General features: G+C 46.0%; 2 protein-coding genes across 5 annotated transcripts in view; both read left to right on the top strand.

The window, feature by feature from the left end:
• The window catches only part of xirp2a (xin actin binding repeat containing 2a), a 52,494-nt gene extending 36,207 nt beyond the window's left edge, over positions 1–16,287 (top strand). For all 4 annotated transcript variants that reach the window (XM_072385701.1, XM_072385621.1, XM_072385783.1 and 1 more), the window contains 7 exons: positions 1,975–2,112; positions 3,969–4,049; positions 4,206–4,275; positions 4,648–4,751; positions 5,348–14,570; positions 15,983–16,116; positions 16,198–16,287. In XM_072385701.1, coding sequence (XP_072241802.1) covers positions 1,975–2,112; positions 3,969–4,049; positions 4,206–4,275; positions 4,648–4,751; positions 5,348–14,570; positions 15,983–16,077 — 9,711 coding nt within the window. In that variant the 3' untranslated portion in view covers positions 16,078–16,116; positions 16,198–16,287. The remainder of the gene's footprint in view (positions 1–1,974; positions 2,113–3,968; positions 4,050–4,205; positions 4,276–4,647; positions 4,752–5,347; positions 14,571–15,982; positions 16,117–16,197) is intronic.
• Positions 16,288–20,320: 4,033 nt separating this feature from the next.
• LOC140293391 (beta-1,3-galactosyltransferase 1-like) overlaps positions 20,321–24,608 on the top strand; it is a 96,487-nt gene continuing 92,199 nt past the window's right edge. Inside the window, exon 1 of the mRNA XM_072379532.1 lies at positions 20,321–20,611. The gene's annotated coding sequence lies outside the window, so the exon portion shown is untranslated. The remainder of the gene's footprint in view (positions 20,612–24,608) is intronic.

The following is a 24,608-nucleotide window of genomic DNA, read 5'->3' as shown; positions in this document are numbered from 1 at the left end:
TTGCAATAACTTGCATGTTATCTACAGAATAGAATTACATCTCTATCAACCTAATGAGGAAATATTAGTTTGGATTTGTGTCACACAGTTCAAATTCTTAACCTGTTCACATTCTCACATGCACAACCGAAGCATGGTAACTTATTCATGTTAACACGTGTCCCAGCTGCTAAAGTAGAGTATGTGTGTTCACACCTGCCCCCCCCCCATGTGTTCACCGAGTGACCATTTGTGTTCGGATGTCAGTTACTGTGCATAACCCTGTCACACAGTAGGCTGAGCACCAAAGAGAAATCAGAAATTCTGCTGATGCTAATGCAGGAGTTTCTATCGTTCCTCACAGACTGAGGCCAGGAGTGTTCTTGCTTTTTGATCACACGTTCACGTAAGCCGCTTGCTCCGTCGTGGCCGTAATTGTTCACATACTTTCCCGTGTGTTACCGGAGGATTCCACGAGGGGGCACAGCAGGTGACTCAAACCAGAGAAACAGCAACAACACACTGCTGGCACCCGTCCTCACGCTGTTTCTCCAACATTTTCCTCCAAGTGTCAGGAAGCTCAGCTGTGCAGCAAATGGGATATAATACATCCATGGGCTGTTTACTCTGTAATGCACCAAAAAATCTATTCTCTGCGCTCAGCTCGGCTTTGTTCCATTTAACACCAGCCTTTGTTCTGCACCTTCCAAACTACTTTATGAGGTTTGGTACAAAAACAACACAGTAGGTATCATATAACAGAATGACATGGCTCAGGTTAAAACAGCAAAACTGGATTACTTGCTCCCAACTTCACAAAAAGAAAACACAAACCACACATTCTACTGACATCTGTTGTGAAATTCTTCCTGATTATTAGCAATATTGTAAAAGTAATTAATGGTGGACTTATCTGTCTCCTTTATTTTTATGCTCAGCTAAGCTAACTAAAGTCCTAATCGTTTTTTTTTTCTTTTTTTAACTAACTCTGAAGAGAAGTAAGAAAGATGCAAAACACCCCAACTGTAACAAAAAGGTTTTACTTGCGTTTACAATTGATGAATAAACCAATTCAGTGTTCTCTCTCAGGGAAACACTGTTGAATTTAGTCATTTAGTCTCCATTGATTTAAATTATTCTCACAATGCTAAATAATTAAGGGATCAGAGATTTGATAGATGAATGAAAAGGAGACGTACTGACTCTGTAGTGCAGAGCTGAATTAATGTGTGCTTTAAAACAGAGAGCTGACCCTCTGGAACACCCTTCACTATGGACCATCACTGTTTTCCTCTGATAGCAGCATTGATATGAAGCTGCTTTACCTCTGTTTGGTAAGGGAAATAACAGTGGCACGACAGGGGCATTGAGTCTTTGTGTGACCAGGGCTGGTGTGTGAGGCATGCTGAGGTGGACAGTAAGTGGATAGAAGTCGCCCTCAATGAAGCTCTTGTGCCAAGAAGTAGTGAAATATTGATAACATGCTGCGCTGTCGTAAAATGCCACAGGACCAAACTCCTGCAGTAAATTGCAAATTTCATAGGACCTCACATTTGCATGAAAAAGAGAAGGCGATGAGCCCAGGTCTCAAACACACACACTCTCTGCAGAATATCAACACACACACGGATGCACACAGTTACAGCAAGAGTTTGATATTCTCATATATATTGTAGTTTCCTTGAAGCTATATGCAAAAGCCCACATATAAATCTTTTATTAGGATTGTAATTGACAATCCCAAAAGGAGATTATTGTATCAAACAGAGTGCATTCTCATCGGGGCAAAGACTTCATTCTCCATACTGATGAGAGGTATAAAGTCTCCTCCCCTCCTGTTTTTCCCCTCCTTTTACACAATTAATTAACCATGCAACTACTTTTTTCCCTAATGTTTCATTATCCGGTGCAGGAAAGATGTGGAATGTTTAATCTCCTATAAGTGCACGGATGGGTTTCTCGGGGTGATTCATGGTATCTGTTTCCTGCTGATAGATGATGGATGAGTCAGAAGCCTGTTCGCTGCCTGGTGGTCTGGCCAGCGTGAAAAGACAGTTTGAGAGCCAGGAGTTCACCTCTTCGTCCTCTCAGTCCAGTGTCACCCAATTCCATGTCCAGAAGAGATCAGTCCAGGTGAGACTGTTATCTTAACATACACCTTCTTCTCTTGAGCATGAGGGTATGTATATCTTAGAGTTTTGCATATTTATTCAAATGGGTGAGTTTATTTTCCTTCTCGCCAAGGTGATGCGTTTTATTTTAGTAGACGGACGCCACCTGTTTGTCAGCAAGGTGAAGGTAGTTAGCTTCGCTTAGCATGAAGGCTGCAAACGTGAGGGGAAAATATCACAAAATGTTCCCAAACAAGCTCGCAAATTGATACATTATATATCATATATTTATGTTTGTTTTGTTGTTCCCCTTTTGAGTTTTAGAGCAGCAAAAATCTAACGTTAACTTTTAAGTTTATGAACGATTGTTCTCTCTGGATTGTTCTACTTCTTCAGCACACAGGTGATATTACCGTTTTGAACAGATTTATTGTAAATTACATGAATGGGCCTAGAGATTAATGGCTAACTCACCCGGCAAACATTTAAAGTTAAATGTTGACTCAGTTTTGTACAATTTAACACACCAAACCTGGTTTTGTCTTTAATGATGTGAAATGCAAGAAGCTAAATATGAAGCTACGGCTAGGAAATAATGACTAATTAATTAGCATAATGACTGAAAAGTATCTCACAACATCTGTCCTTTAACTTGTACAAAGATGGTGTCGTCAATATGAATAATATCATATAATCTATCCAAAATTTGTAGAGTTTTTGAGGAGCTGTTCAGCATGTTTTGCAGCTGGTTAGCAGTATTTGCTAAGCTAACCCTAGCATAGCGTTTGCTGTTACCTTACACCTTTTATGTATTTATTAAATTTTCCCTAAATGAAGACTTATAAGCAATGCGATTTATGGAAAAATTGTACAGTGATGATGGCAGATGAAGTGGATGGTTTTCCTTCTTGTCTTTAAATCAAACAAAACCTGGACGACATGGCACTTCTGTCCTTCCTGGATGTAAGAAACCTCTGAAAGATTCCCATTCTACAGCAGCGCTTTATTGCAAAACATTTGGCTCGTGAGGCCGAGGCCTTCCAGCGGGTCATGTCAAAGAGGGACACCTTGAACTTCGGTTGTCTAAGTGAATCTGTCTTCCGGTGTGTGAAGAAAATGCCAAACCGCGTTAGTGGCAGCCTGGGACAAGAGTTGAATCTTTGTGAAGTAAGGTCAATTATGCCCCTCCTTGCATTTTCCCCATTTGCTCATTCGGGCGGAGAAGCAGAGTGGATTCGTGAAGCGTATGAGAAACTTGCTGAATGTTGAATTTTACATTTTCGAGAGGGGAAACGTCCAAATAAATCGATCAATGTGCTCCTTCACACCAGCAACGGCAAATAGCTGTATTTATTTATCTATTTCTGCGCAGGTTTAGATTTGCATCAGGATAGATTTTAATTACTGCCAGTGGTTTCAGAAGAACGGAACACCACCGCCAGTCATGTATCTTTCATGTTTACAGCAAAGCGCACAACCTCAAATATCACATTTCTCTTTCATCTCCTTCAACTTGCATGAATCTCAGTGGAGGGCAATGGCTGATGCAGTTTTGTGCAGTCTTTGTAATCTATTGCTATTCTCTTCAACGCTGAAAATCCTCCTTTGGCAGAATTCAGACTCCAAAGCTCCCTGGGAAGCGGCGCAGTAATGGAAAAACATTTGTTACCGGCCACAGAAGGGATTTTATTAAGCTTTTCCACAATGAAAAAATGACTTACCCTCCCGCTGTTTCTTACAGCTCGCAGTCATAAGGTGATAAAACAGTGTCGTGTTGTGTGTGCAGCCATTTGTGAGCCGAGCTGAGGGGGTTTATGTCTGGGAATGTGTTGGCACTGTGAGGGGGATTCAGCGTGTCCACATTTCTCTGTTTGACAGGAGATGTCAAGCTCCACGGAGGTGACGGTGAGAAGCAGTGCCAGGGAGATAGCCCCCACAACAACCCTTTCACGGCAAGAGGTATTTCTCACCAGATGTATGGAAGCATCGCCAATTCATGCTGTCTTTGTTATTATTTCATAAGTTCCTGAAACGAGCCCCATAACGAGCTATTTACTTCGGACTGATGCTGCGCAGGTGTCGGTTCGCTCGTGATTTGTTGCTGTCTTTTCACAGGTGATCCACGATCAAAGAGTCCAGCACAGCAACGTGGCCGCCAGTTATGGGAACCATTACAATGAAACAGGTTATTCTTCATGCGCCTTTTGTATTTTAATTTGCACGTTTTCATCACAGCCTTGCCTGCGCCTTGTGTATTAATGATTGTTCCCACCATGGGCTGAATAAAGGATGAGCTCTAAGGGGAGAAAAAAAGAAAGAACACGAGTTGGAGTGCAGATGATTGTCTTTTCAGTGCATTGCTGCAAATCTAATCAGGGCAAAGTGAGGAAAGGTAAAATATTGGATGGTGGAAATTGGCCAATCACTGCTGCATGGTTTCAGAAAATGAAAACTACTCAGGTTTTTAATGAAATGATTTATTTCTCACTCCCCTTCCCCTGAGCTTCCTAACCGCGAATGATTTAATGAGGCAGTCTTCTTCTTGTGTCTAATTCAGTTATGCTTGTCGAAGGAGAGAACCTACCAAAGGTTTCCACTCAGGCTTTGAAGCAGCAGTATGAAAAAACCGTCGAGGAAGCTGCACCAGCCAAGGAAATTAAGGTAACAATGCTGCTTGTTTATCTCAACAGATGATTGTTGTTTCTTTGTTTTTTCCGTGAGGTATCGGCATGAGAAGGCCACATCATGCACTCGTCAAAAGGAACTCTGCACGCCGTGATGGGAAATTAATTGGACTGGATAAAAGGCCTTGTCATTACTCAGACTTTTTCTTTCCAACACGTTAAAAGGAAAACCCAGAACTAAACAGAAGAAAAAAAAACTCGCATTACTGTCTGCAGTTCTGTGAATATTTCAGTTAAGTCCGTAGCTGACTTTTAAAAAGGTGCATCACTGAAAATTCATAGTTTTTTGGTCCGATTCAAGATGTGTGTGTATTTGTGCATTTTACCCTCAGATTAGGGGGTTTTATTTGAAGCTTTTGCATTTAGATTTGGAAAAAAGAATTTGAATATTCAACACAAATCATGAAACTCTCCCACTTTTTGTCGTCACTGGTTAATAGTTGTATCTGAACTTCAAAACTGTCCTTTTTCTGTGCTTTTGATGACAAAAAAATTATTTCAGTTACCTAAAAACCACTCCATCATCCTTCTACTGTCCTTCTCTCCTAAACTAAAACGACGTATAAACCATAGGTTGATGTGGATTTCAACCAGTTTCAGTGGACACCAGTGAACCAGTCATCCAAAACGTCTGTTATGACCAGCTATGACGCATCATCCTCGACTGTAAAGAAGGTAGCTGCTTCATCAGTAGCATCTGCCTCATCCATGGCTTACGAGGCCACAGAGCATTTCCCTCCCCCGCCCTCAAACCTGCTCCAGGTATCACAGGACATCCCTGAATATGCGTCTCCCCAGTCTCACGAGCCAGCCTCCCAACATAAGTACAAAGTAGAAAAGGAACAGTACTTTAAACACAAGAGCATGGCTGAGCTGAAGCGCCTCTACAAGCACATTCATCCAGAGGTGCGCAAGAACCTCGAGGAAGACTTCATGAGTCAGCTCAGCGAGGCGGAAAAGGCAGCGTTTGAAAGCAAGGAAATGGTGGGTGATGTCCAGCAGGCGTGCTTTATGTTTGAAAATGACGGCAACGACTCGAGTGAATGCTCGAGCCCTGACGGGGAATACCTGGAGTGGGAGGAGATCCTGAAAGGTGAGGTGCAGTCAATGCGCTGGATGTTTGAAAACAAGCCGCTGGATGCGATCAAAGATGATTCCCCAGATGGTGAGGTGAGGAACATTGCCCAGCAGGAAATCATTGCCGGCAAAGACGTCAGGCACACCGCTTGGATGTTTGAGACTCAGCCCATTGATGCACTGGGGACAGAGACTGCTGATACGACTGAACAGACGCAGAAACAGGCCGATCTCGCAAGGGGAGACGTCCGCACCGCCACTTGGCTTTTTGAAACGCAGCCTCTCGACTGCCTGAATAAGATCTACCAAGAAGACGAGCTGGAGACGGATGCTGTGGTCACCAAAGACATCGCCGGCGGAGACGTGAAAACCGCCAGGTACCTCTTTGAGACCCAGCATCTGGCCTCCCTGGGTAAAACGGAAACCATTGAGGAGAGTCACTTCCTGAGCTTGAAGTCTGAGCTGGAAGAGATTAAGGGGGACGTGAAGACGACCACCCGTATGTTTGAGACGCAGCCCATGTGTGTCATCCGGGGGGATTCGGGAGAGATGCTGGAAATTACCACCATCCGCAGGGAGGAGACTGAGAAAGGAGACGTGAAGACATCCCGCTGGATGTTTGAAACCCAGCCGTTGGATATAATCAACAAAGACCCAGCAAATGTAAAGCTGATATGTGGCATTTCCATGGAGGACAATGTTCAAGGTGGTGTGAACAAAGGCAGGTGGCTTTTTGAGACAAAGACACTGGACACCATCAAGGATGAGGAATGGGAGAGCTCCAGAAAGGAAAAGGAAGAAATATATGGAGCTGATGTCAGGAAGCACTGTCTTGTTTTTGAGACTCAGCCCATGGATACGCTAAAGGATAATGCAAATGCTCGGCCTTTGCCCTCTGAGGAGATTGTAGGAGGCGACGTTCGATCAGCCAAACATCTATTCGAAACGGTGCCCATGGAAAATCTGAAAGAGCTGCTTGAAGTGGGAAAACTGAAGAAAATGGCTGCATCTGAAGAAGAGAAGGGGGATGTAAGGCATCAAAAGTGGGTGTTTGAAAGTCAGCCGCTGGAGAATATAAGGGAGGAGAAGAAGGAGATGACAAGAACTGTGAATATTGAAGCCCTTGACAAAGGAGACGTGACAAACTATAAAGAACGGTTTGAAACTATGGATTTAAGCAAATGTGAGGGAGCACAGAAAATCCAAGTCGAAGGTGTCACAAGCGGATCCGTCGAGTCCAACAGAGTGCTGTTTGAGTCCACCCCGATGTACGCTGTACAAGACAGCTCTGGCCATTACCACGAGGTGAGAACCGTGAGGCGTGAGGAGATTGTGAAGGGAGATGTGCGCAGCTGCAGGTGGATGTTTGAAACGCGCCCCATTGATGAGTTTGATGAGAGCATCAATAATTTCCAGCTCATTAAGGGGATCTCCAAACAGGAGATCGAGTCGGGGGATGTTAAAACAGCCAAGTGGCTGTTTGAAACTCAACCTCTCGACGGCATAAAATATTTCAGCAATTTGGAGGACGAGGAACATAAAGCGAAGGAAAGGCTGGAAATTGAGAGAGGAGATGTGAAAACATGTAGGTGGCTGTTCGAGACTCAGCCGATGGATGTTCTGTACGAAAAGGTGGAAAAGAGCGTGGCTGACGTAGAGGAGGTGCAAAAAGGCGACGTGAAAACCTGCACTTGGCTTTTCGAGACCCAGACGCTTGACAACATACGCGACCATTCGGAGTCGGAGACTGAGACCATTCTGAAAACCTGCACTGTGCAGCAAGAGGACGTTCAGGGAAAAGACGTGCGGCTGGCTCGCTTCCTCTTTGAAACCGAGAACCTGGAAAACATCACAGGGGAGGACAGCGGTTCGTTCAGGAGGGTCACAGAAATCGATATCCAGTCCGGAGACGTTTCCAGGATGAAGTACATCTTTGAGAATCGCTCCACTGACATCATGAGCTCCACCTCGGAGGAAACGATGCAGAGGCTGAAGACACAGCAGGCCGAGGACATCCAGAGGGGGAACGTGGTCAACTGTACCTGGATGTTTGAGAACCAGCCAATCGATGCCATTTGTGAAGACAGCCAGGAGGCAAAAGAAGTTCGCACCGTGACCGACGTTCGGGGGGGTGACGTCGACAAGGGTCGCTTTATTTTCGAGACGTACACTCTGGATCAAATAAAAGAAGAGTCCGCTGAGACCGATATCTCAAAACTCACCAGCATCTTTCGACATGACACAGAGAGGGGAGATGTAAAAAATTACACCATGATGTTTGAAACCCAGCCGCTGTACGCCATCTGTGATAAGGAGGGCCATTATCATGAAGTAACCACAGTTACTAAAGAAGAAATCATGAGAGGAGACGTGGTGGGGGCCCGATGGCTGTTTGAGACAAAGCCCTTGGATTTAATTCGAGATTCAGAGGAGGTCTATGTTATTAAAGCTGTGACTGAGGAAGGCATTAACAAAGGAGACGTCAGCTCTGCCAGGTGGAGGTTTGAAACACAGCCTCTGGACAAAATCACAGAAGAAATAAAAGAAAGGTCAAAGACGGTTGCCGATATCCAAGGCGGCGATGTGAAGACTAACAAGCAGATGTTTGAGACGGATGAGATGAGTCAAAAGTACATCCGAACTGTGAGCGTGAGTGAAATCCAAAAAGGCGACGTCAGATCTGCCACGTGGATGTTTGAAACCCGCACCATCGACGAGATCCGGGGGGACGGCGGAGAGTATGATGGCATGGAGCGGGTGACAAAAGAGGAAGTCATGAAAGGGGATGTCACACAGTCGGTGTGGCTCTTTGAGAAGAATCCCCTCGACAGTATCAAAGAGGCCGACGGCGCAGAGCCTGTTGTGACAAAGGAAGAAATCCCACAGGCCGACGTCAAGACGACAACGTGGCTATTTGAAACTACTCCGTTTCATGAATTTAATGAGAGCAGCATGGAAAAGACCGAGATAATTGGTAAAAGTGTTAAAGAGACACTTGAGGAACTCTACTGCCAGAAAATGGTGGATTCTCAGGGTGTCCTCATCGAAGCGGATGAAATCGGTGACGTGCGCATGGCGAAGTATAAACTCTTGAACCAGGAGGCTCCACAAATCCAAAAAGAGGAGATCATTAGGGGAGACCTGAGCAACATAATGATGAACCTCCTGAACCGCAGGGAGGACACTGAAAGGGGCATAACTATCGACATGGAGGAGCGGGGGAACATCAACACCACAGTGAAGCAGCTTTTTAACCAGGAGAGGGGAATCAATGTTGAGAAAGAGATGATTGTCCGTGGAGATATTCAAGAGGCCATGAACAGCCTGCTCAAGAAAGAAGGCTCCTCCAAGCGGGGTATTCTGATTCAAGAAGATGAGAAAGGAGACGTGAGGATGACTATCTACTCCCTCTTAAATAAAGGGGAAAGAGCCAGCTTGGAGAAGGAGGATATAGTTCAAGGGAATGTCAGTAAAACTCTTCAGCGTCTTCTCTCCAACTCAGGAGAGGAGGACTCTAAAAAGATAAGGGTCGGCGATACTGAAAGGGGCAACGTCAGCTTTTACTCCACATGCATCGAGTCTGGAGCCTTAGACTACCTGAAGCAGCTCCAAACAGAATCGGATGAAACTCAGGAAGAGGTGCAAAAGGAGCGTATCATAGGTGGCGACGTCGAAGAGACCAAGATACTGCTGCGGAAGAATCAGCAGCAGATCGGTCGCACGGTGGCGGAGGACGACATAGTTCCCGGTGACGTGCACAGCAACGTTAAAGTGTTCATGACGGAGCCCACCGTCACCTTCAAAAACTTAGAGCAAAAGGATATCGTCAAAGGGGATCTTAGCGCAGCCCTGGATTCACTGACGCAAGCCATCAACCAGAAAGTGGTAATAGAAAAAGAGGAGGTGGTGAAGGGAGATATTCCCACGACTTTGAAGTCTCTTGTGGAGGCCCAGCACCAAGCCAAAGAAATGGAAAAGCCCGAAATCATCAGGGGAGACATCAGGGGGGCCCTGGAATCACTGGAGAAATCTGCAAGCGCCAAAACAGAAGCAAGCGTCGAAGATTTAGTGCCAGGTGATATCAAAGGGACCCTGAAATGCCTGGAGGAGGCAAAGCAAGCTGTGAAAGAGCTGGAAAAAGAGGAAGTGGTCAGAGGAGACATTCACACTGCCTTGCAAAGTTTGCACGAGGCATCGGGTGAGAAAAAGACTTACCAGCACCAAGTGAGTGAACAAGGGGATGTTAGAGGTACCATTCAGCTTTTGCTTGAGCCAACAACCTCTCCAAGAATGCAGCGCAGGGGGAGCACGGAAGGAGATGTGAAAACCTCCATCAAATCTCTACATGAAGGGCAGGACACGGCACAAGTGGAGAAAGAGGAGGTTGTTAAGGGTGACGTTCAGGGGGCAATAAAGAGTCTCATGCAAAGAAAACAGTATTCAAACAAGAAACGTATGCATCCTTCCAAGAAAGCCAAAGTGCCCATGAAAAATCCATCAACTGTAAAGCAAGTGGAGCATGAATGCTTAGACGAGGCTAAGAGTGAGAGTGTCGCGCTCGCTCCAGCCCCCACTGTGAAAAAGCTCTCTCAGAGCAGTGAGTCACAGAAGCACACACAGAGGCACCATGAAAGCAAATCGCTGAAAATGCAGGTAATAACCCAAGAGGACCACTCTGTAGCTGTAGTCAAAACAGACAATCCTGCTGGGGCCTCTCATCAGAAGAGCATAAAAGAACAGAAAGACAAAGCGCCACCCCCACAGAAAATACAAGCTCCAAAGCCTGTTGTGATGAAGAATAAGCAAAAGGCTAATAATGATCAAACGGAGACAAAAGCAGTCGACGTGACTGTGATGAAAGAGGTGCAAAACACATCCCAGACAAATATTTCAAGCAAGCAGACGTGCGAGACAAAGACAGTCAAGCAGGTGCAGACGACGGTGACGGAGAAAACGGTGGTGCACAAGCAGAATGTAACCGTGGCGGAGCAAACGTCACAGCAGCAGGCCGAGAGCAAGGCTCTCACGCAGAAGCACAACTTCAAAAACCTGAAGAGCGATCACCGGAGTCTTGACATGAGAGGGAAAGGGGCCATTAAAAAGGTGAAACCAGAGATTCACTTCCCACCTCCTCCCAGCTCGCCACCTCCACCCTCTGAGTCTGAGCTCGCCCTCCCTCCACCACCATCCCCGGTGACAGAGAGCCCAGCATCACCCACATCCCGGCCTTCTATCATGAGGCAGGACAGCGACCTGCCGCCCCCACCTCCCCCGCCTCCACCTCCCATGGAATGCTTGAAGTCTGAGCCAGATTTTTTCCCACCTCCACCGCCTCCTCCGCCTCCATCCGCTGTAGGCGGACAAGATTTTCTCCCCCCACCTCCATCACAGCAAGAGCTTAACGCAATACCTCAGCCTCCTCCGGCAAAACTCGGGAAGCCTTTCGGGAAGACTTTATTTAAAGTACCCAAGCAGCCAGAACCACAGAAGCAGCCCCTACAAGTTAAACCCAAATGGCAGAAAAAACAACCAACTCCTCCTCCACCTCCACCCCCACCCCCACCTCAGCTTCTTCCTAGTCAAGAGACAGCAGTCCAGAAAGAGGAGGCTAAAGTTCAGGAGGTGAAACGGGAAATAATTCAACAGACTGAAACAAGCAGTCAAATTAAAGCAGCAGCAGTATTGCCAACGAAAATGCAGAGCATCCCTGTTGTTCAAGCCGAGCAAAGGCCCCAGCCACCAAAGAAAGTGTTTGTCCCTCCCATAAAACTGCCTCCACCTCCAGACGCTGCTCCAGCCCCAAAGCCGAGACCATACGCTCGCAAATTTAAAACCCCTCTCATGCTCGCAGAGGAAAGATTCCGCCTGCAAAAGTTGGAGGAAGAGGAGAGGGTTAAAGTCTCTACCCCCTCGTCACCACCAGTTAATATCCAATTCTCTGCCACCAGTAAGGAGGTCTCTGCAGCACAAAGCACTGAGAGAGAAGAGGCCATAGAAGTGACACAAGCAAAGAGTGAAGAGGGACTGTTGCTGCGAGACTCAGCTGCAAAGAAAACCCCGTCCCACATCCCCTTAAGCAGGCCCTCAATCTCACTGATGAATAAAAAGCCAAGCCCTGCGTCGTCAAACGCGCCCCTCGATAAAAAGAATATTTCCAGCACGCAGCCCTCTGAGAAAATCCTTCCCTCAGCTGATGTTAATCAGACTATTTCAGTTTCTCAGTCTCATCACGAGGCTTTGGATAAAGAAGTGCGGTCAAGCTCGAACGCAGTCACATCTTCAGTCACGGAGCAGCAGCAGATTATTAAGAAATCCAGCAGGTCTGTTGTCACCACACAAAGCGCAGTCCGAGAAAATGTAAGTCTTCAAACCCAGGCTGCGGTCACGGTGAAAACGGAGGATGTCAAGAATATTAATGTGCCTCTGACGCAGGAGGGGAAAACCAGTCCCTCTCAGCCCACTAAAATTCCAAAGGCAACTCCAAGTTTCAAAGTGAAGACGTTTAAAATGCCAGCGGAGAAGAAGGAGGAGAAGCACGACGGTTTGGGGCAAAAGGAAACAATGAAAAGTGAAACGCATTCGCAGGAGAAAACTAATGTGTCGCAAAGAGTTGAATCAAAGGTGAGTTTGGAGAGCAAGCAGCTGACTTCAGCAACAACTGACGTGAAAACAGAAGTGAAGGTGAAAGAGAAGAAAAGTCAGGTGAGGCCGGCCGTGAAAGAGGCCGAGGTGGAGGCTCGCGTGAAGGAAGGAAAACAGGTGCAAAAAAGTGACGTGGAAGTAAACCTGTCGCCATTGGTTACGGTTTCAATGCCTAAGGTGGCGAAGATAACATCTGTAGCAACGCATCAAGGACAAAACCGTGTGTCTGTCTCTCACAGTCAGCAGAGCGTGAAGGCAGAGCACATCCAAAGGCACGAGGAGGTCGTCGTGACCGAGAATGTGGTGCAGCAGAACCTTCAGAGGCAGCAGACCGTTCAGATGCAACAGCAGCAAATGAAGCTGCAGGCAGCAAATAAAACGCAGATAAAGGCAGGAAAGTCCAAAGTCGAATCCAAGGATGTGTTGGTGAAAGATGCAGGGAAAATGGCCCAGAAAGACGAGGCTCAGCCTGAAGAGATCCCCGATTTAGAGAAATGCAGAACGATGCAGCAGCTAATTGCCCAAATAAAAGAGCTTGAGGGTTCACCAAGCAGAATAGACACCAACACTGTCAGGATGATGATAACCGAAGTTCCTGACTGGGCCATGGGCTCGGATGAGAAAAAGAATTTCAGTGAAATTGCTAAACTGCAAAGCAAGAAGAAGCTGAAAGAGATGCTGGCTTATGTGAAAAGCACGATTCAAGCAAAGCTCACGGTGGTGGAGACAAAGCTAACAGCCGAGGGCAAGGAGGTGGGGAAAGAAGAGAAAGAGGTGCCGCCGCCGGTGCCACCAAAACCAGACAGGAACGTTATCAGTGGGGCCACTGTGAAGGTGTCAAAGGTGAACATCGGCCCCAAAACTGAAAAGAAAGTAATGGAGGAGAAAAGGTCAATCCAAGAGAGCAGAGTGCATCAGGAGAGAAGTGAGGTGGTTGATCAGAGAGTCTCCTCCTCCTTAGCAAGCATCCGCACGCCGTCGCCTACTTTTATTACGATTGAGTCGAGGAGGGTGGAGTCGCCGCTCAGAGTGACGCCTTCTCCTCCGCCCTGGACGCCTCCACCGCCTCCTCGCAAGTCCTTCACACCCACATCTGCCTTCAGCAGGGCCACCCCGTCCCCCACCCTCAGCCGCTCGGAGAAGCTGGTGAAACTCAAGGACGCCAAGCTTTCTCGCGGAATGACCCCGCCACCTCCCATGCCGGTGCCGGAGTTTTTCGTGGCCGAAAGAGAGCAGTCGTCCCCGTTCGGGGACAGGGAGACTCTCGATGAGAGAGGCGAGCGCGGGCTGGAGGACGTCACCGAGATGGGGGACTCCATGATGACGGTCAGGGACAAAAAGTCTTTCTTCGAGGAGGCGCAGAAGGCCGAAGTCAGCAAGACTTACATGCGGAAGGATCCGATCGATATTCCTGAGCGTTTGGGACCTGACAGCGAGGAAGCCACTGGAATCGTTTCCATAGACCTTCTGAAAGAGGATCTTCCAAGAGTTGATTTATCAAAGCTCGTAAACAGATTTGAGTCGTCGCAACCCAAAATCTACTCCAGAAAAGAGCCCATTGTGATAGCCGAGAGGCTGGGGAGTGATACCGAGGACGCAGAGGCCGAAGCGCAGACTCCAAGAAGCGAAGAAGTCCCCTCGTTTAACGTCAAAGCGATAAAGGACGTGTTTGAGACGGGAGAGCATAGTTCTCAAGCCGCTCGAGAGCTCAGGGAGCAAATAGAAAGAAGGGAATCTGAGTCAGCGTTTCCCGAGCCGGTCGGCCACTCTGAAACGACTTCGGTCACTGAGCAGTTCTACAGCGTCGACGACTTCGGAAACATGACAACAGAGACCAGGAGTGAAATGCATTCTGGGAGCTCCCTGGTCCGCGGTAACCCTCCGTCCTACGCAGATGTGGTTCGGGGCAGAGTTCCGACCGTCGGTGAGGCCCCTGAGGCCTCCACTGAAGACCTGCTGAAAAGCTTCCAGCAGTCGTGGGCCGAAAGCGAAGGCGTCCTCCAGAACCTGGGTTTTAGCGTCACGGAGCAGAGGACCTCCCAGATCGTAACCCGCCAGCAGGAGACCTTTGTGACGGGTAAACCGAGCTGTGCAGCATGAGGATACTAAACGGTGTGTTTAACCTGCTTTCTGTGTGAGCAGTTTGCTTGCATTGTGTGGAAAGACGGGAAGCAGTCCCATTGCTTTTTAAATAATCACAGATGAAACGGTTCTGTTTATCCGTGCCCCCGATGTGTGATGCTGGCAATGCTGTTTGCATACCGGACTAATATCTCTCACTCCTGAGTGTGCCGTGCTGATTTGTCCATCCGAGAGCTGCTCGAGCTGCTTCTCTGGCAAGAAGCAAACATTAGCCTTCATTCATTTTTTCCTTGTTACGTTTCCTTTCTAAAGTGAGCGCTAAAATAGAGCGGTAATTACATTTCCAGAGCTGCTGCGGTAATCATGAAAATCCCTCTTAGTCCTGTTAAGACGTGTCATTTGTGGGAAATGTGTTGCAACTCTTTACAGTGAATCTAATTCCATTTTTCACCGAGGCACCTGGAAGGAGTTTGCACTCTCACCGTTTGTTCTCGCTCCCTCTAACACAACCGAGAGACTTTTGTCCTTGTGGAATCTGGAAATTTCCTGGAAAGAACTAAAAATGTGTTTGTGTGTGTGTGTGTGGGGGGGGTATTAAAAATACTCTTTCCTCTGTTGGAAATGTTAAATATATGTGCAATCATTCAGACGAATATGCTCACAAAAGCCATATTTTTCTCAGAACACCCACTAAATGTGTGTTTATTTTTGGAGGAGCTAATATCACAGCCTTTGAATGAAAAACAACACGAGAACCTTTGCTCAGTTCTGCAAACAACAGGTTTCTTACAGCTAAGAGACGATTGGGAAGCTAAACTGAGCCTCTGACTCTTTCAGTCAGAAACCCATAACAAACACTGAATGATTTGTCAAGGTTTGTCCTAAACCTGTAAAATATAGCCTCGTTCACACTCGCACGCCATTCATTCTTAACTTCCAAACACACTCGGCACACTTGTGCTTCCAGCCGGAACCACGGAGCACGAGTTCTCCGCCCGGGCCCGTTTTGGTCCAATTGAATTTATACAATCAGGAGTAATTTGATTTAATTATCTGAGCGTGTCTAAAGTCAGTTTAGTGCAATTTCAGTCAGAGTTGCGCAGACTGAAAAAGTCTAATTTTAATTGCACAAACACAATCCTTTTTAAGAATAATTTCCCTCTAATCTACTACGATTGGAGTAAAGTCATTTATTTGAGTCCGTTCTCTTCAGGTCCATGAAAAGCCTTCCAATAAAACGATACACTTAGAGCTAATAAATGAAATGAATCTTAACTGGAATTCGGTCATTGAGCAGCTGGAGTTTTTCTACAGTTTGGCCACATTACGTGGTTCTTTCCAGGAAATTCGCCCGGGAAGGAATAACCTCAACAAGTGTGACGACAACAATTTCCTTCTTCTTTGCAGAAAATTCGAATTCCCGAGTCCGAACTGTGCAGGGTGTGTCGGAAGAGGGTGTATCCCATGGAGCTGCTGATAGCAGACAAACAAAACTTCCATAAAAGCTGCTTTCGCTGCGAGCACTGCAGAGGCAAACTGAGGTGGGGCACCTTCACAGAGCAAAAGCATCGCCATTGCATGTCTTTCTTTGCCTTTTTTTAAAACTCTTTTCTTCTACTTAGCCTCGGCAACTACGCCTCTCTCCATGGACGAATGTACTGCACGCCACACTACAAGCAGCTGTTCAAGTCCAAAGGAAATTACGACGAGGGATTCGGACAAAAACCACACAAAGAACTTTGGAATAATAAGAATTCAGCCACAAAATCGCCGTCGCCATCACCTGAAAAGAAAGTCACAGATTCCAGATATTCCACCGCCCAGAGAACAGTCATTGCTCAGGATGACGACCGAAGCAAAGCAGTGGACGAGAACAAAAAGCCCACGAGTAAGATTTCACTAGTGTGGCCTCCACAAGTAGATTCTCCAAAGAAACCCTTCACTATTGAGGAGGAGTTGAAGTTTAATAAGCCACCATGGCCCCCTCAGGAGGACTCGGTTCAGGAAAAAGACCACTTAAATCAGCCTTCATTAAAAGAGAGCGGCGCTCCCGTGGTTGAAGAACAAAGTGGACCCCAAGAAACTAACAAGGTGCAAAAGAGTGACTGTTCAGCAGAAAGCAGGAAAGAGCTCGAAGAGACGCCAGCGGCCCCTGAGGTTCAGGCCTCCCCCGCAGCTGTGGCCGAAGACCCGGCGGCTGTTACTCCCACCCAAGAAAATAAAGACTCCAGCAGTGGCTCTGAGGCTGTGGCACAAGTGGCTTCTGAAATTGACTCTGAAGTGCACCTTGGAGTGGAAGAGAAGAAGCAGAGGGGAGGGAATGATGCTGGGGACGGGGAAAGTATGAAAGTGAGGGAGACTGATGAAGACAAAAGTGCGGGAAGAGTGGAGGAAGTGGAAGAAAATGGACATGACAGGCAGGTGGATAGTGCATCATTTAAGGAGAGGCAGGAGGAGATGGATGGTGGAAATGATGGGGAGGCAGTAAAGGTCACGTTAATAGATGAGGAGACAGCTGTGCCACAGGCGCTGAACGAAAATTCCAACAATAATAATAACAATAACCAGACTTTATTTGACCAAGACATCCTGGTTCTGTGGCCTAATGAGGCTGAGGAAGAGAAAAAGCAGCCACTCTCTGAGACAAATGCCACTAAGACAGCAGATTTCTCTCAAACTGATCCCTGCAAAGAACCAAAATGGATGCCAAGCGAATTGCTGCATTTGGCACAGAGGGATGATGCTTTTGTGCCAGCGGGTGCCAAACACATTGAAGCCACAGACTGCCATTCAGACGCAGGTTTTTTCACAGAGACGGCCGAGGGAACGCTGGCTTTCGAACACGCCGCCACAGAGCCAAAGATTAGCACGTCAAGCTTCCTCGAGGATGTTTTCGCCGGCCTGAGCTCGAGCGGCTCCGGCCTGCTGTCTGATTTCAGATCCGACATCTTCGGTCAGTCTGCTGCGGGGAGGCCTCCGGTATCGGCGCTGGATGACCTTTTGGATTTGGGGATGGATGCGAGGGGAACAGATGAGGGCAGCGGCGGCTCTGCAGCAGATCTCACGGGCAGCCAGGGCCCTCTTTGGACGGAGGACGACCAACACCTGACAGTGGAGGAGCAGATTAAGAGGAACAGATGCTACGATAGCGAGGACAGCGATGGCGCTTGAATTCTGCCAACTCAACCAATAATCAGGCAGCGCTGGCGACATATACTTTCACATCTGTGTCCATGGAGAGATGAACTGCTCTGAGATAATTTAGCGTTTTGTACTGTGTTTTAAAACTTGCTCCTTTCTTCGTTTTCTTGCTTTGTTTGATGCCGAGTGGAACGCACCTGGTGTGCACCGTGTATGTAACGTAGCATCTGCATCAGCTTTCTTTGTGTCTTCAATAAAGAGTTTTCTCCCCCCTTTTTCTTTTAAACTTTTTTTCTTCTTCTTGGGGTTGAAATAAAGCTGCAAAATCTTGACAGCACCTGACATTTTAATCTTTAGCTGTAGAGTCAATAATGACACTCAGCTGGATCCCTTAAGTGTGGCTGGTCCCTACGCATAGCCTGCCTATATTACCCAGTTCACGTTTCTTTACTAGCCCCTCCCCTCCTCCAGTTACAGGTTCAGCGTGTTTAGTAATAGGCTGATTAGAGATCATAATGCAGTGTTAATTACGGGTTAGGAAAGTGATGGCCTCACAGTTTCTGTGTTGCTCGTGCAACATTGTGCTGACAGATGCTTCCATTATTGCCAGTTCAATAATTCAACATCCAGTCCTGAAGTGCTGTTTGGCATCTTTTTAAATTGCACCAAATATCACAGTAATCACTGGAGATTATCTCCGTTTCTAAATCTACAAAAAAAAACAAAAAACAGCCCAGGCTATTAAATAGGCATAGTTTCCATTGCACAACACCACAAAGGAAGCCTGGGCTCATGGTTGAACTGGACACTGCGAGGAACTTGCCACATGACTTGTGAAAGCGTCACCCTGAAGCTGAAGTTCTGCGGTTGTTGCAGCATCGAGGTTTGGGGATTCTTTGTTGCTTCTTAAGAGGTTTATTTTATCAAAGGTTAAAATGAATTCCCAGATGACAATATATGTGGTTGTTCAGCCCAGTAAAGCCCGGTGGAAACTGAGTCATACAGAAGGACGACTTCACACATTGAGGGACTTAGAGAAGCCTCATTTCCACAAAGGGTGCGACAAAATCCAGCTAAAACTTGTTTTTTTTTTTAATGGGTTTGAACCTTTATTCAACAGACACAAGTACAAAAGTTATGACTTTTAGTGTTTTTACTGACAAACCTCTGGAAATTGAACATTTAAGCGCACACACAAAAAAAGAAAGTAGCGCCTTTCTAAAAGATGCTACTGTCTTGTAGATCAGTTGGTGGCAGGTAAGGGTGTCAGAGTTTGGTATAAAAGGAGCTCCTACGAATCTTTGGTCTTTCAGAATCTATGGCGCACAATGTTGGGAAAAGATTCGAGGAATCTGGTGAAATCTCAGTATGTGGAGGCCAAGGCTGGAAAAAACTGTTTGACACACATGACCATCTGGATGCTTCTTGTATAGCCAAGCCTGACAACCGTACCTGTCACCAATTAGTCTGCTGACTGTAGGATCTATCAGAAAAGTGTTGAATTTTCTTTAAACTTCTCCTTTCCCACTATTGACTCGTGTGTCGTCATTATCAAGCTCTCGAATTGTTCTATTTCAAAATACATGAAAAGGTTTTCTTTGAGCCCGTGGTTAAAAAAATGAACGAATTAACCCACACATTCAAGTGTTTGTTACACATCAGAAAAGCTTTAAACGGTTTTCTGTTAATAGCACCTGCTTTTGTCTCTGTGTTTGCAACTTCTTAAGCTTTGTATTCTAAAAGCAATGGCAGATCCAAACAGATAAATAAAGTGAGTTTGAGCTGCATTCTTATGCTTTAGAAAAACTCTCCCCTTGGAGCGTCCTCTAAGAGCTTTTCACACTATACCTTCAGAGTAGTTACCTGAGGGGAAACAGCTTCAGAGATGCAGAACTGATTTACATCTACCAGAAACAGCTGTTTTCGCTCTTTGTTCTGAAAATTCAAGTATGAGTGTTCAATAAAAAGATAAAAGACAGGGATTCTGCAAAATGCCTTTGTCTACACTCGTGACTTGATCAGATGATATCTTGTGATTAATTATTGCAGAAAGTCGGGTCGGGGTTCCCACACTTTGTCCATTCGCTCTGTGAGAGTCATCTTGTATAAATAATGCAGGACATAAAATCAAAAGGCCGGGTGGATCTGATAAAAGTCTTCAAGTGCATCCATTGGAGACGGATCTTCAAAAAGATAAATTATATCTGGAGGCGTAGAGATGAGAAGAAGTGATCTTATTGGACCTCCAGCCTGAAACAATACACCAAAATCTGCAGTGTTTACGTTGCTTTGGGAGCAAAAAGTTGCCTTAACTCCTAATTAGAATGATTAAAAAAAAAGACCTGCTGTGATTTCTGACTTTGATTCATGTGACACCCCCCCCCATGTGACTTGTTCTGAAAACAGGATTTATTGATTAATGATTAATCTGACAGTTATGTTCTAATTAATATGAAGTATTGATATCAAGTTGTCGCTCCAGTGGCATTTTGAAAGCTGGGCCATGCGTTTCAGAGCACAGTTTCCCTCAAACAAAGGAGTATTTCAGAGTACCAGTGAGGCATTCTGCTGCTGCTTGGTCCTTTCTTACCTCCCTCGCAGTTTATCTGGGACGTAGGTGTAGCTTTGCCTGGATGCCATCAGATCAGGAGCGCTCGCTCTCCCGCTTGAAAGTCTATCTCCCGTTAATCAAAGCGGCATCACTGCGCCGCGGCCGATTGGCTGCTGTCCCACCCCGTCACTCGTCCGCTGATTGGACGCTCTCCTCCTTTCCACCGGCAGCATGAGCTCAGCGTGCAGCGGGAGCGAGACGCCGAGCAAAGGAGGAATCTGCGCTGCGTGGAGTGGACGGAGCCCGGGACAAGTCAGAAAGACGCGAGTGGGGCAGCATCACCGGTAGGTGTTTGAAAAACCCTGGGAGCGTCTCTGCGTTTCCCCGTCTGTAAACGTTCTCTCCAAGGCGCTCTCAGCTGATGGAGGGACGCCGCTTCTGAGAGTGAAATTGAGTTGACAGCCTGCTCAATCCATCAGCTGCTGTTCTGTCCAAGAACGCGTCATTTGACCGTGATTGTGTGGCGGCTAATTTTATCCTCTTTTGTGGCTCTTGTAAGCTGACGGCACCGTGGAATTAAAGGAGAAATGGCTGTTTCGGGTTTACTTTTGAATTTTTTTAATACATTTTAGCTGGTCTTTTTTAATGGTCAGGTTCACGCAGGTGTTTCCAATTGGTTCTTGATGACCATGCCTGGAATCAGCGTAAGAATTCGTTTGCGGTGCGCGCGGCTGGTTGACTGGCTCGCTCGTCTCGGGCTTATTGGCATTTACATTTGTGTCGGAGAAAGAGAAAGCAAAGCAGACGGGATAAATCCAGGGGGTCGAAGTGGATGAGAGCGTTGTGCGTTTCATTCTGCTGCGCACTTTAAAGCCCGATATCAACTTCAGTGATTTATCTGGCTGCTAATCCGTGTCACCTAATACAAACTAGTGAAATCCATCAGCCTCTGTTGCGTGCCACAGAGGGAGGAGTGTCACCGGGCTGTGCTTCATCACCCTGTCAGATGCTGCCACACTGCTCCAGAGAGAGGTGGGAGAAGGAAAAAAAATAAAAAAGTGCTGGAAATAGCCACAGATTTGTGTCATGCTAATCAATAGAATTTCCAGCGACAGGATCCCTTACCAGGAATTTCTTTTGACTTTGAAGTGCCACGGATCTCGCATCTCCCTCTAAAAGAACTTGATGTGGTCACACCAATATTCCCTCACTGTTCTGTAGTCCAAAGCTGAGACAGGCGGACTCAAACCCATCTCCTTAGAGCGCGCACGCTCGTTTTACGCATGTGTGCTGGCACACGACTGTGCACTGAACTCCTCTAAGTTATGATGAGGAAATATGTTTTATTTAATCTGTAATTTGTCCAAAAGTTTAATCTCTCCATGGCACGAAAGGCAGTGACGTAACTCGAGGAAGATTATCAAATATCCAATTGTTTGCCTCCCATAGGTTGGTAAGTTTGGAGTTCCAGTTTGGTGAGCTGAGGTCCAGATGAGCTGGTTTTCTACTTTTCTTTTTTGGTTGATTGTGCTAAACATCCCTTTGATTAAGCTCGGTCTTGATGAAACTAGTTTAGTCTTGCTGAACTCCAGCAAATATCAGATCAGACTTTTCTAGAATTGGGCACGCAGCCAGTCACGTCGCAGCTGCTGGTCCTTTGGAAATTCTAATGATGACTCCGGATCAATAAGCTTCTGTTGCAGCAATGGAAAGAGACCCTCTGATTTGCCTCCCCCTAATCAATGATTTCTCCTTTTTGCTGTAGTTTTATTTTCCAATTAAACATTTCTTCCTCTTGTTTAGGTTTGTTTACATCTGCTGTACTCTAAAACTCCATCTCACTGACATCCTGTGAGAGGAAGCAGCCCCTCGGGGTGTGTGTGTGTGTGTGGGGGGGGGGGGGGGGTGTTAATATGTAAAAGCATCAGTTCAGGTGATCGTGACTTGTGACGGACAGAATTTATCTTTAAAAGTGCTTTACATGAAATAATTTCATGCCATTCTCACCCTTGAAAAATTGAAGACGTATTTGGCTGAAATGATGCGGAGAGCCCCTCGGGCGCGACCAGATTGTCTTAATTACATCATATTTTAGTCCTGGAAATGACTGGAATTCGATTTAGGGTGCAACACAAGCCCTCCCAGATGAGACAAACTATATATGACATTGATGAATGGTGTTTGTAAAGACTGTAATGGAAAAGTGGATTACAACCAGGCTTATTAACTCGTTCGTAGTCTGTGTTCCCGGTGCTTTCGACGCTGCTTTTCTTGCCAGCGCCGTTCATAGGGAGAATCTGACAGTGTGTAGATTGCTGTTCGCTGCTGCATGCGACGGCATTTTGGTGCCCTCGGGGGAGCAAACTCCTTTCAACTGTACAGTTCCGCTTGTCAAATGTCAGGGTTGGTTTTTTTCATCGTCTCCTTTGGAAACAGCCACTTTATGAAGGCCATTGGTTTGAATTTGGCTCATTTTCCTTTCATCTGTATTTGTTTCATTTTATGTTTGGAACCCCCGCTTGGCTGTTCATCATCAGGATTTTCGTGTCAGTCAAGGGAAACTCCCAAGGGGTGAAATGTAAAGCCAGCACGGAGATAACGACAGCTCCTTTAACTGCAATTTGATGTTTTAAAAGAGACCTTTTACTCATAGACCCCCATGGTCGAATTAAGCCTGTCACAATCCTTATGTAATTGCATAATTGTGATTATTTGAGATAATCACTATCATGTTATGAGGTTGTCATAATTATCTTCAGTCTTCTGTGTGAAAACAACTGTGTGAAACAAACAAATGTCACCTCTCTCAATAGATTTCTTCTGTTTGACTGATTGAATCTAATTTTTTTTTCTTTTGTCATTTTACTGCAGTTTGTTTGTGCATTTAGCTCAGATACTTCTCACGAATTAGCACCGCACAAATATAGTGCAATAATAAAGTGCATTGAGTTGGGCAGAATTGTGCCAAATTTGATTCTAATTGGATATTTTTTGTTGCAAAAGATCCAATTATGATTGGATCGTTTTCCTTTGCAAAAGCTTTGCTATGTTGAAAAGGAGCACCTCTCCAGACTTAGCTGTAGTTGTTGCTCCTGTCTTCTTCATGGGGCAAAGCACACAGAGAATATCTCTCTTGCGGTCTGTATAGTATCGCTTTATTCGATTCAATTGGCCTTCGCTCAATGAGTAATGGTTAAATAGTTCAATTTATTCACAAAATGAGGAGGCAAACCATTAGAGAAAAGTCTCACTGAGCTGCTTCTGTACAGAATGCAGAATAATGGTTTTCTGTACGGCTGCTTATAATGTGTGCATTAGAGTTTGAGTGTCTGCTTACTGTCATTTTTGATGGAAGGAGGCTGGATCTTACAAGGTTGTTGTCCTTTGTAAGATCTGGAGTTTTTCTTGGCTGTAGCATTCGGATGTCTCTCTGGTTCTTTTCTTTGTCGTTTACATTGAGCGTTTTACATTGATGCGCTCCAGGCTCTCTCCCTGCCCTGCCCTCTCTGCTTCAGCCCTGCCCGCGGTGGAACAGGCTTAGGAAAGCAACACATGGTGCTACGCTTTTCATCAGTGTCTGTGACCGTCATCCAAAGTTTATTGGATCATTTGATAATCTTGTTGGCTGGAGCCTAGCCACATGTGTCCTTTGCTTCTGAATATGACTGTGCAGGCACAGAGGATAGATTCAAATCCAGCAAACACCATGCTGTGATCAGACTGATTTTTATTTTTATTTTTTATATCTACCAGCCCTTTCAACAGCACATGCATAAACCTATAAACAGCCTGGTTATTTGTTGTCATATATATTTAGCAAATTTGACGCAACGGGATGCATTTCTCAGTGACATCAAAGTAAAGGCCCTGACAAGAAGAAACTGCATGACAAATGTGCCCATCCGCTCTTGTTTTTGTTTTTCAAAAATGAAAAATGATTGCACAACACAGTGACTTATTATCCCTAATGCCCAGTTGGCAGACGTTTCCGGTTGTTTCTCTGCAAACCAGCATGATGCAGAAACAATGACTCAAAGTGAAGTCAAGATGAGTTACTCATGGCTGCCACCGCGTTTGATGTCCCAACCCTGGGATCACATTGTGTGTTTCAGATGAGTTAAGTACAGTAATCTTTAGCAAAAGCTATTCATCCCCTTTGTGCCATAAGGGTCACATCGGCTCATGTTTATAGAAACAGTCGTGTCTCATGAAGTTGGATGGAGGAAGAGCAGAGCAGGGCAGGGGGGGGGGGGGCGTCGCTGGTTTGCCAAACAAGTTGCTGTGACTATATATGCCTCCCAGTTCCCCCTCGGTCAAGTAGATGATTGGATTTTCATTAGT

This window comes from Leuresthes tenuis, unplaced genomic scaffold (genome assembly GCF_036924035.1).
Source record: "Leuresthes tenuis unplaced genomic scaffold, fLeuTen1.0.hap1 SCAF_1, whole genome shotgun sequence".
In the NCBI taxonomy this organism is placed as follows: Eukaryota; Metazoa; Chordata; class Actinopteri; order Atheriniformes; family Atherinopsidae; genus Leuresthes; species Leuresthes tenuis.
Note: the sequence above shows the minus strand (reverse complement) of the source record. Positions and strands in the feature narration are given on the sequence as shown.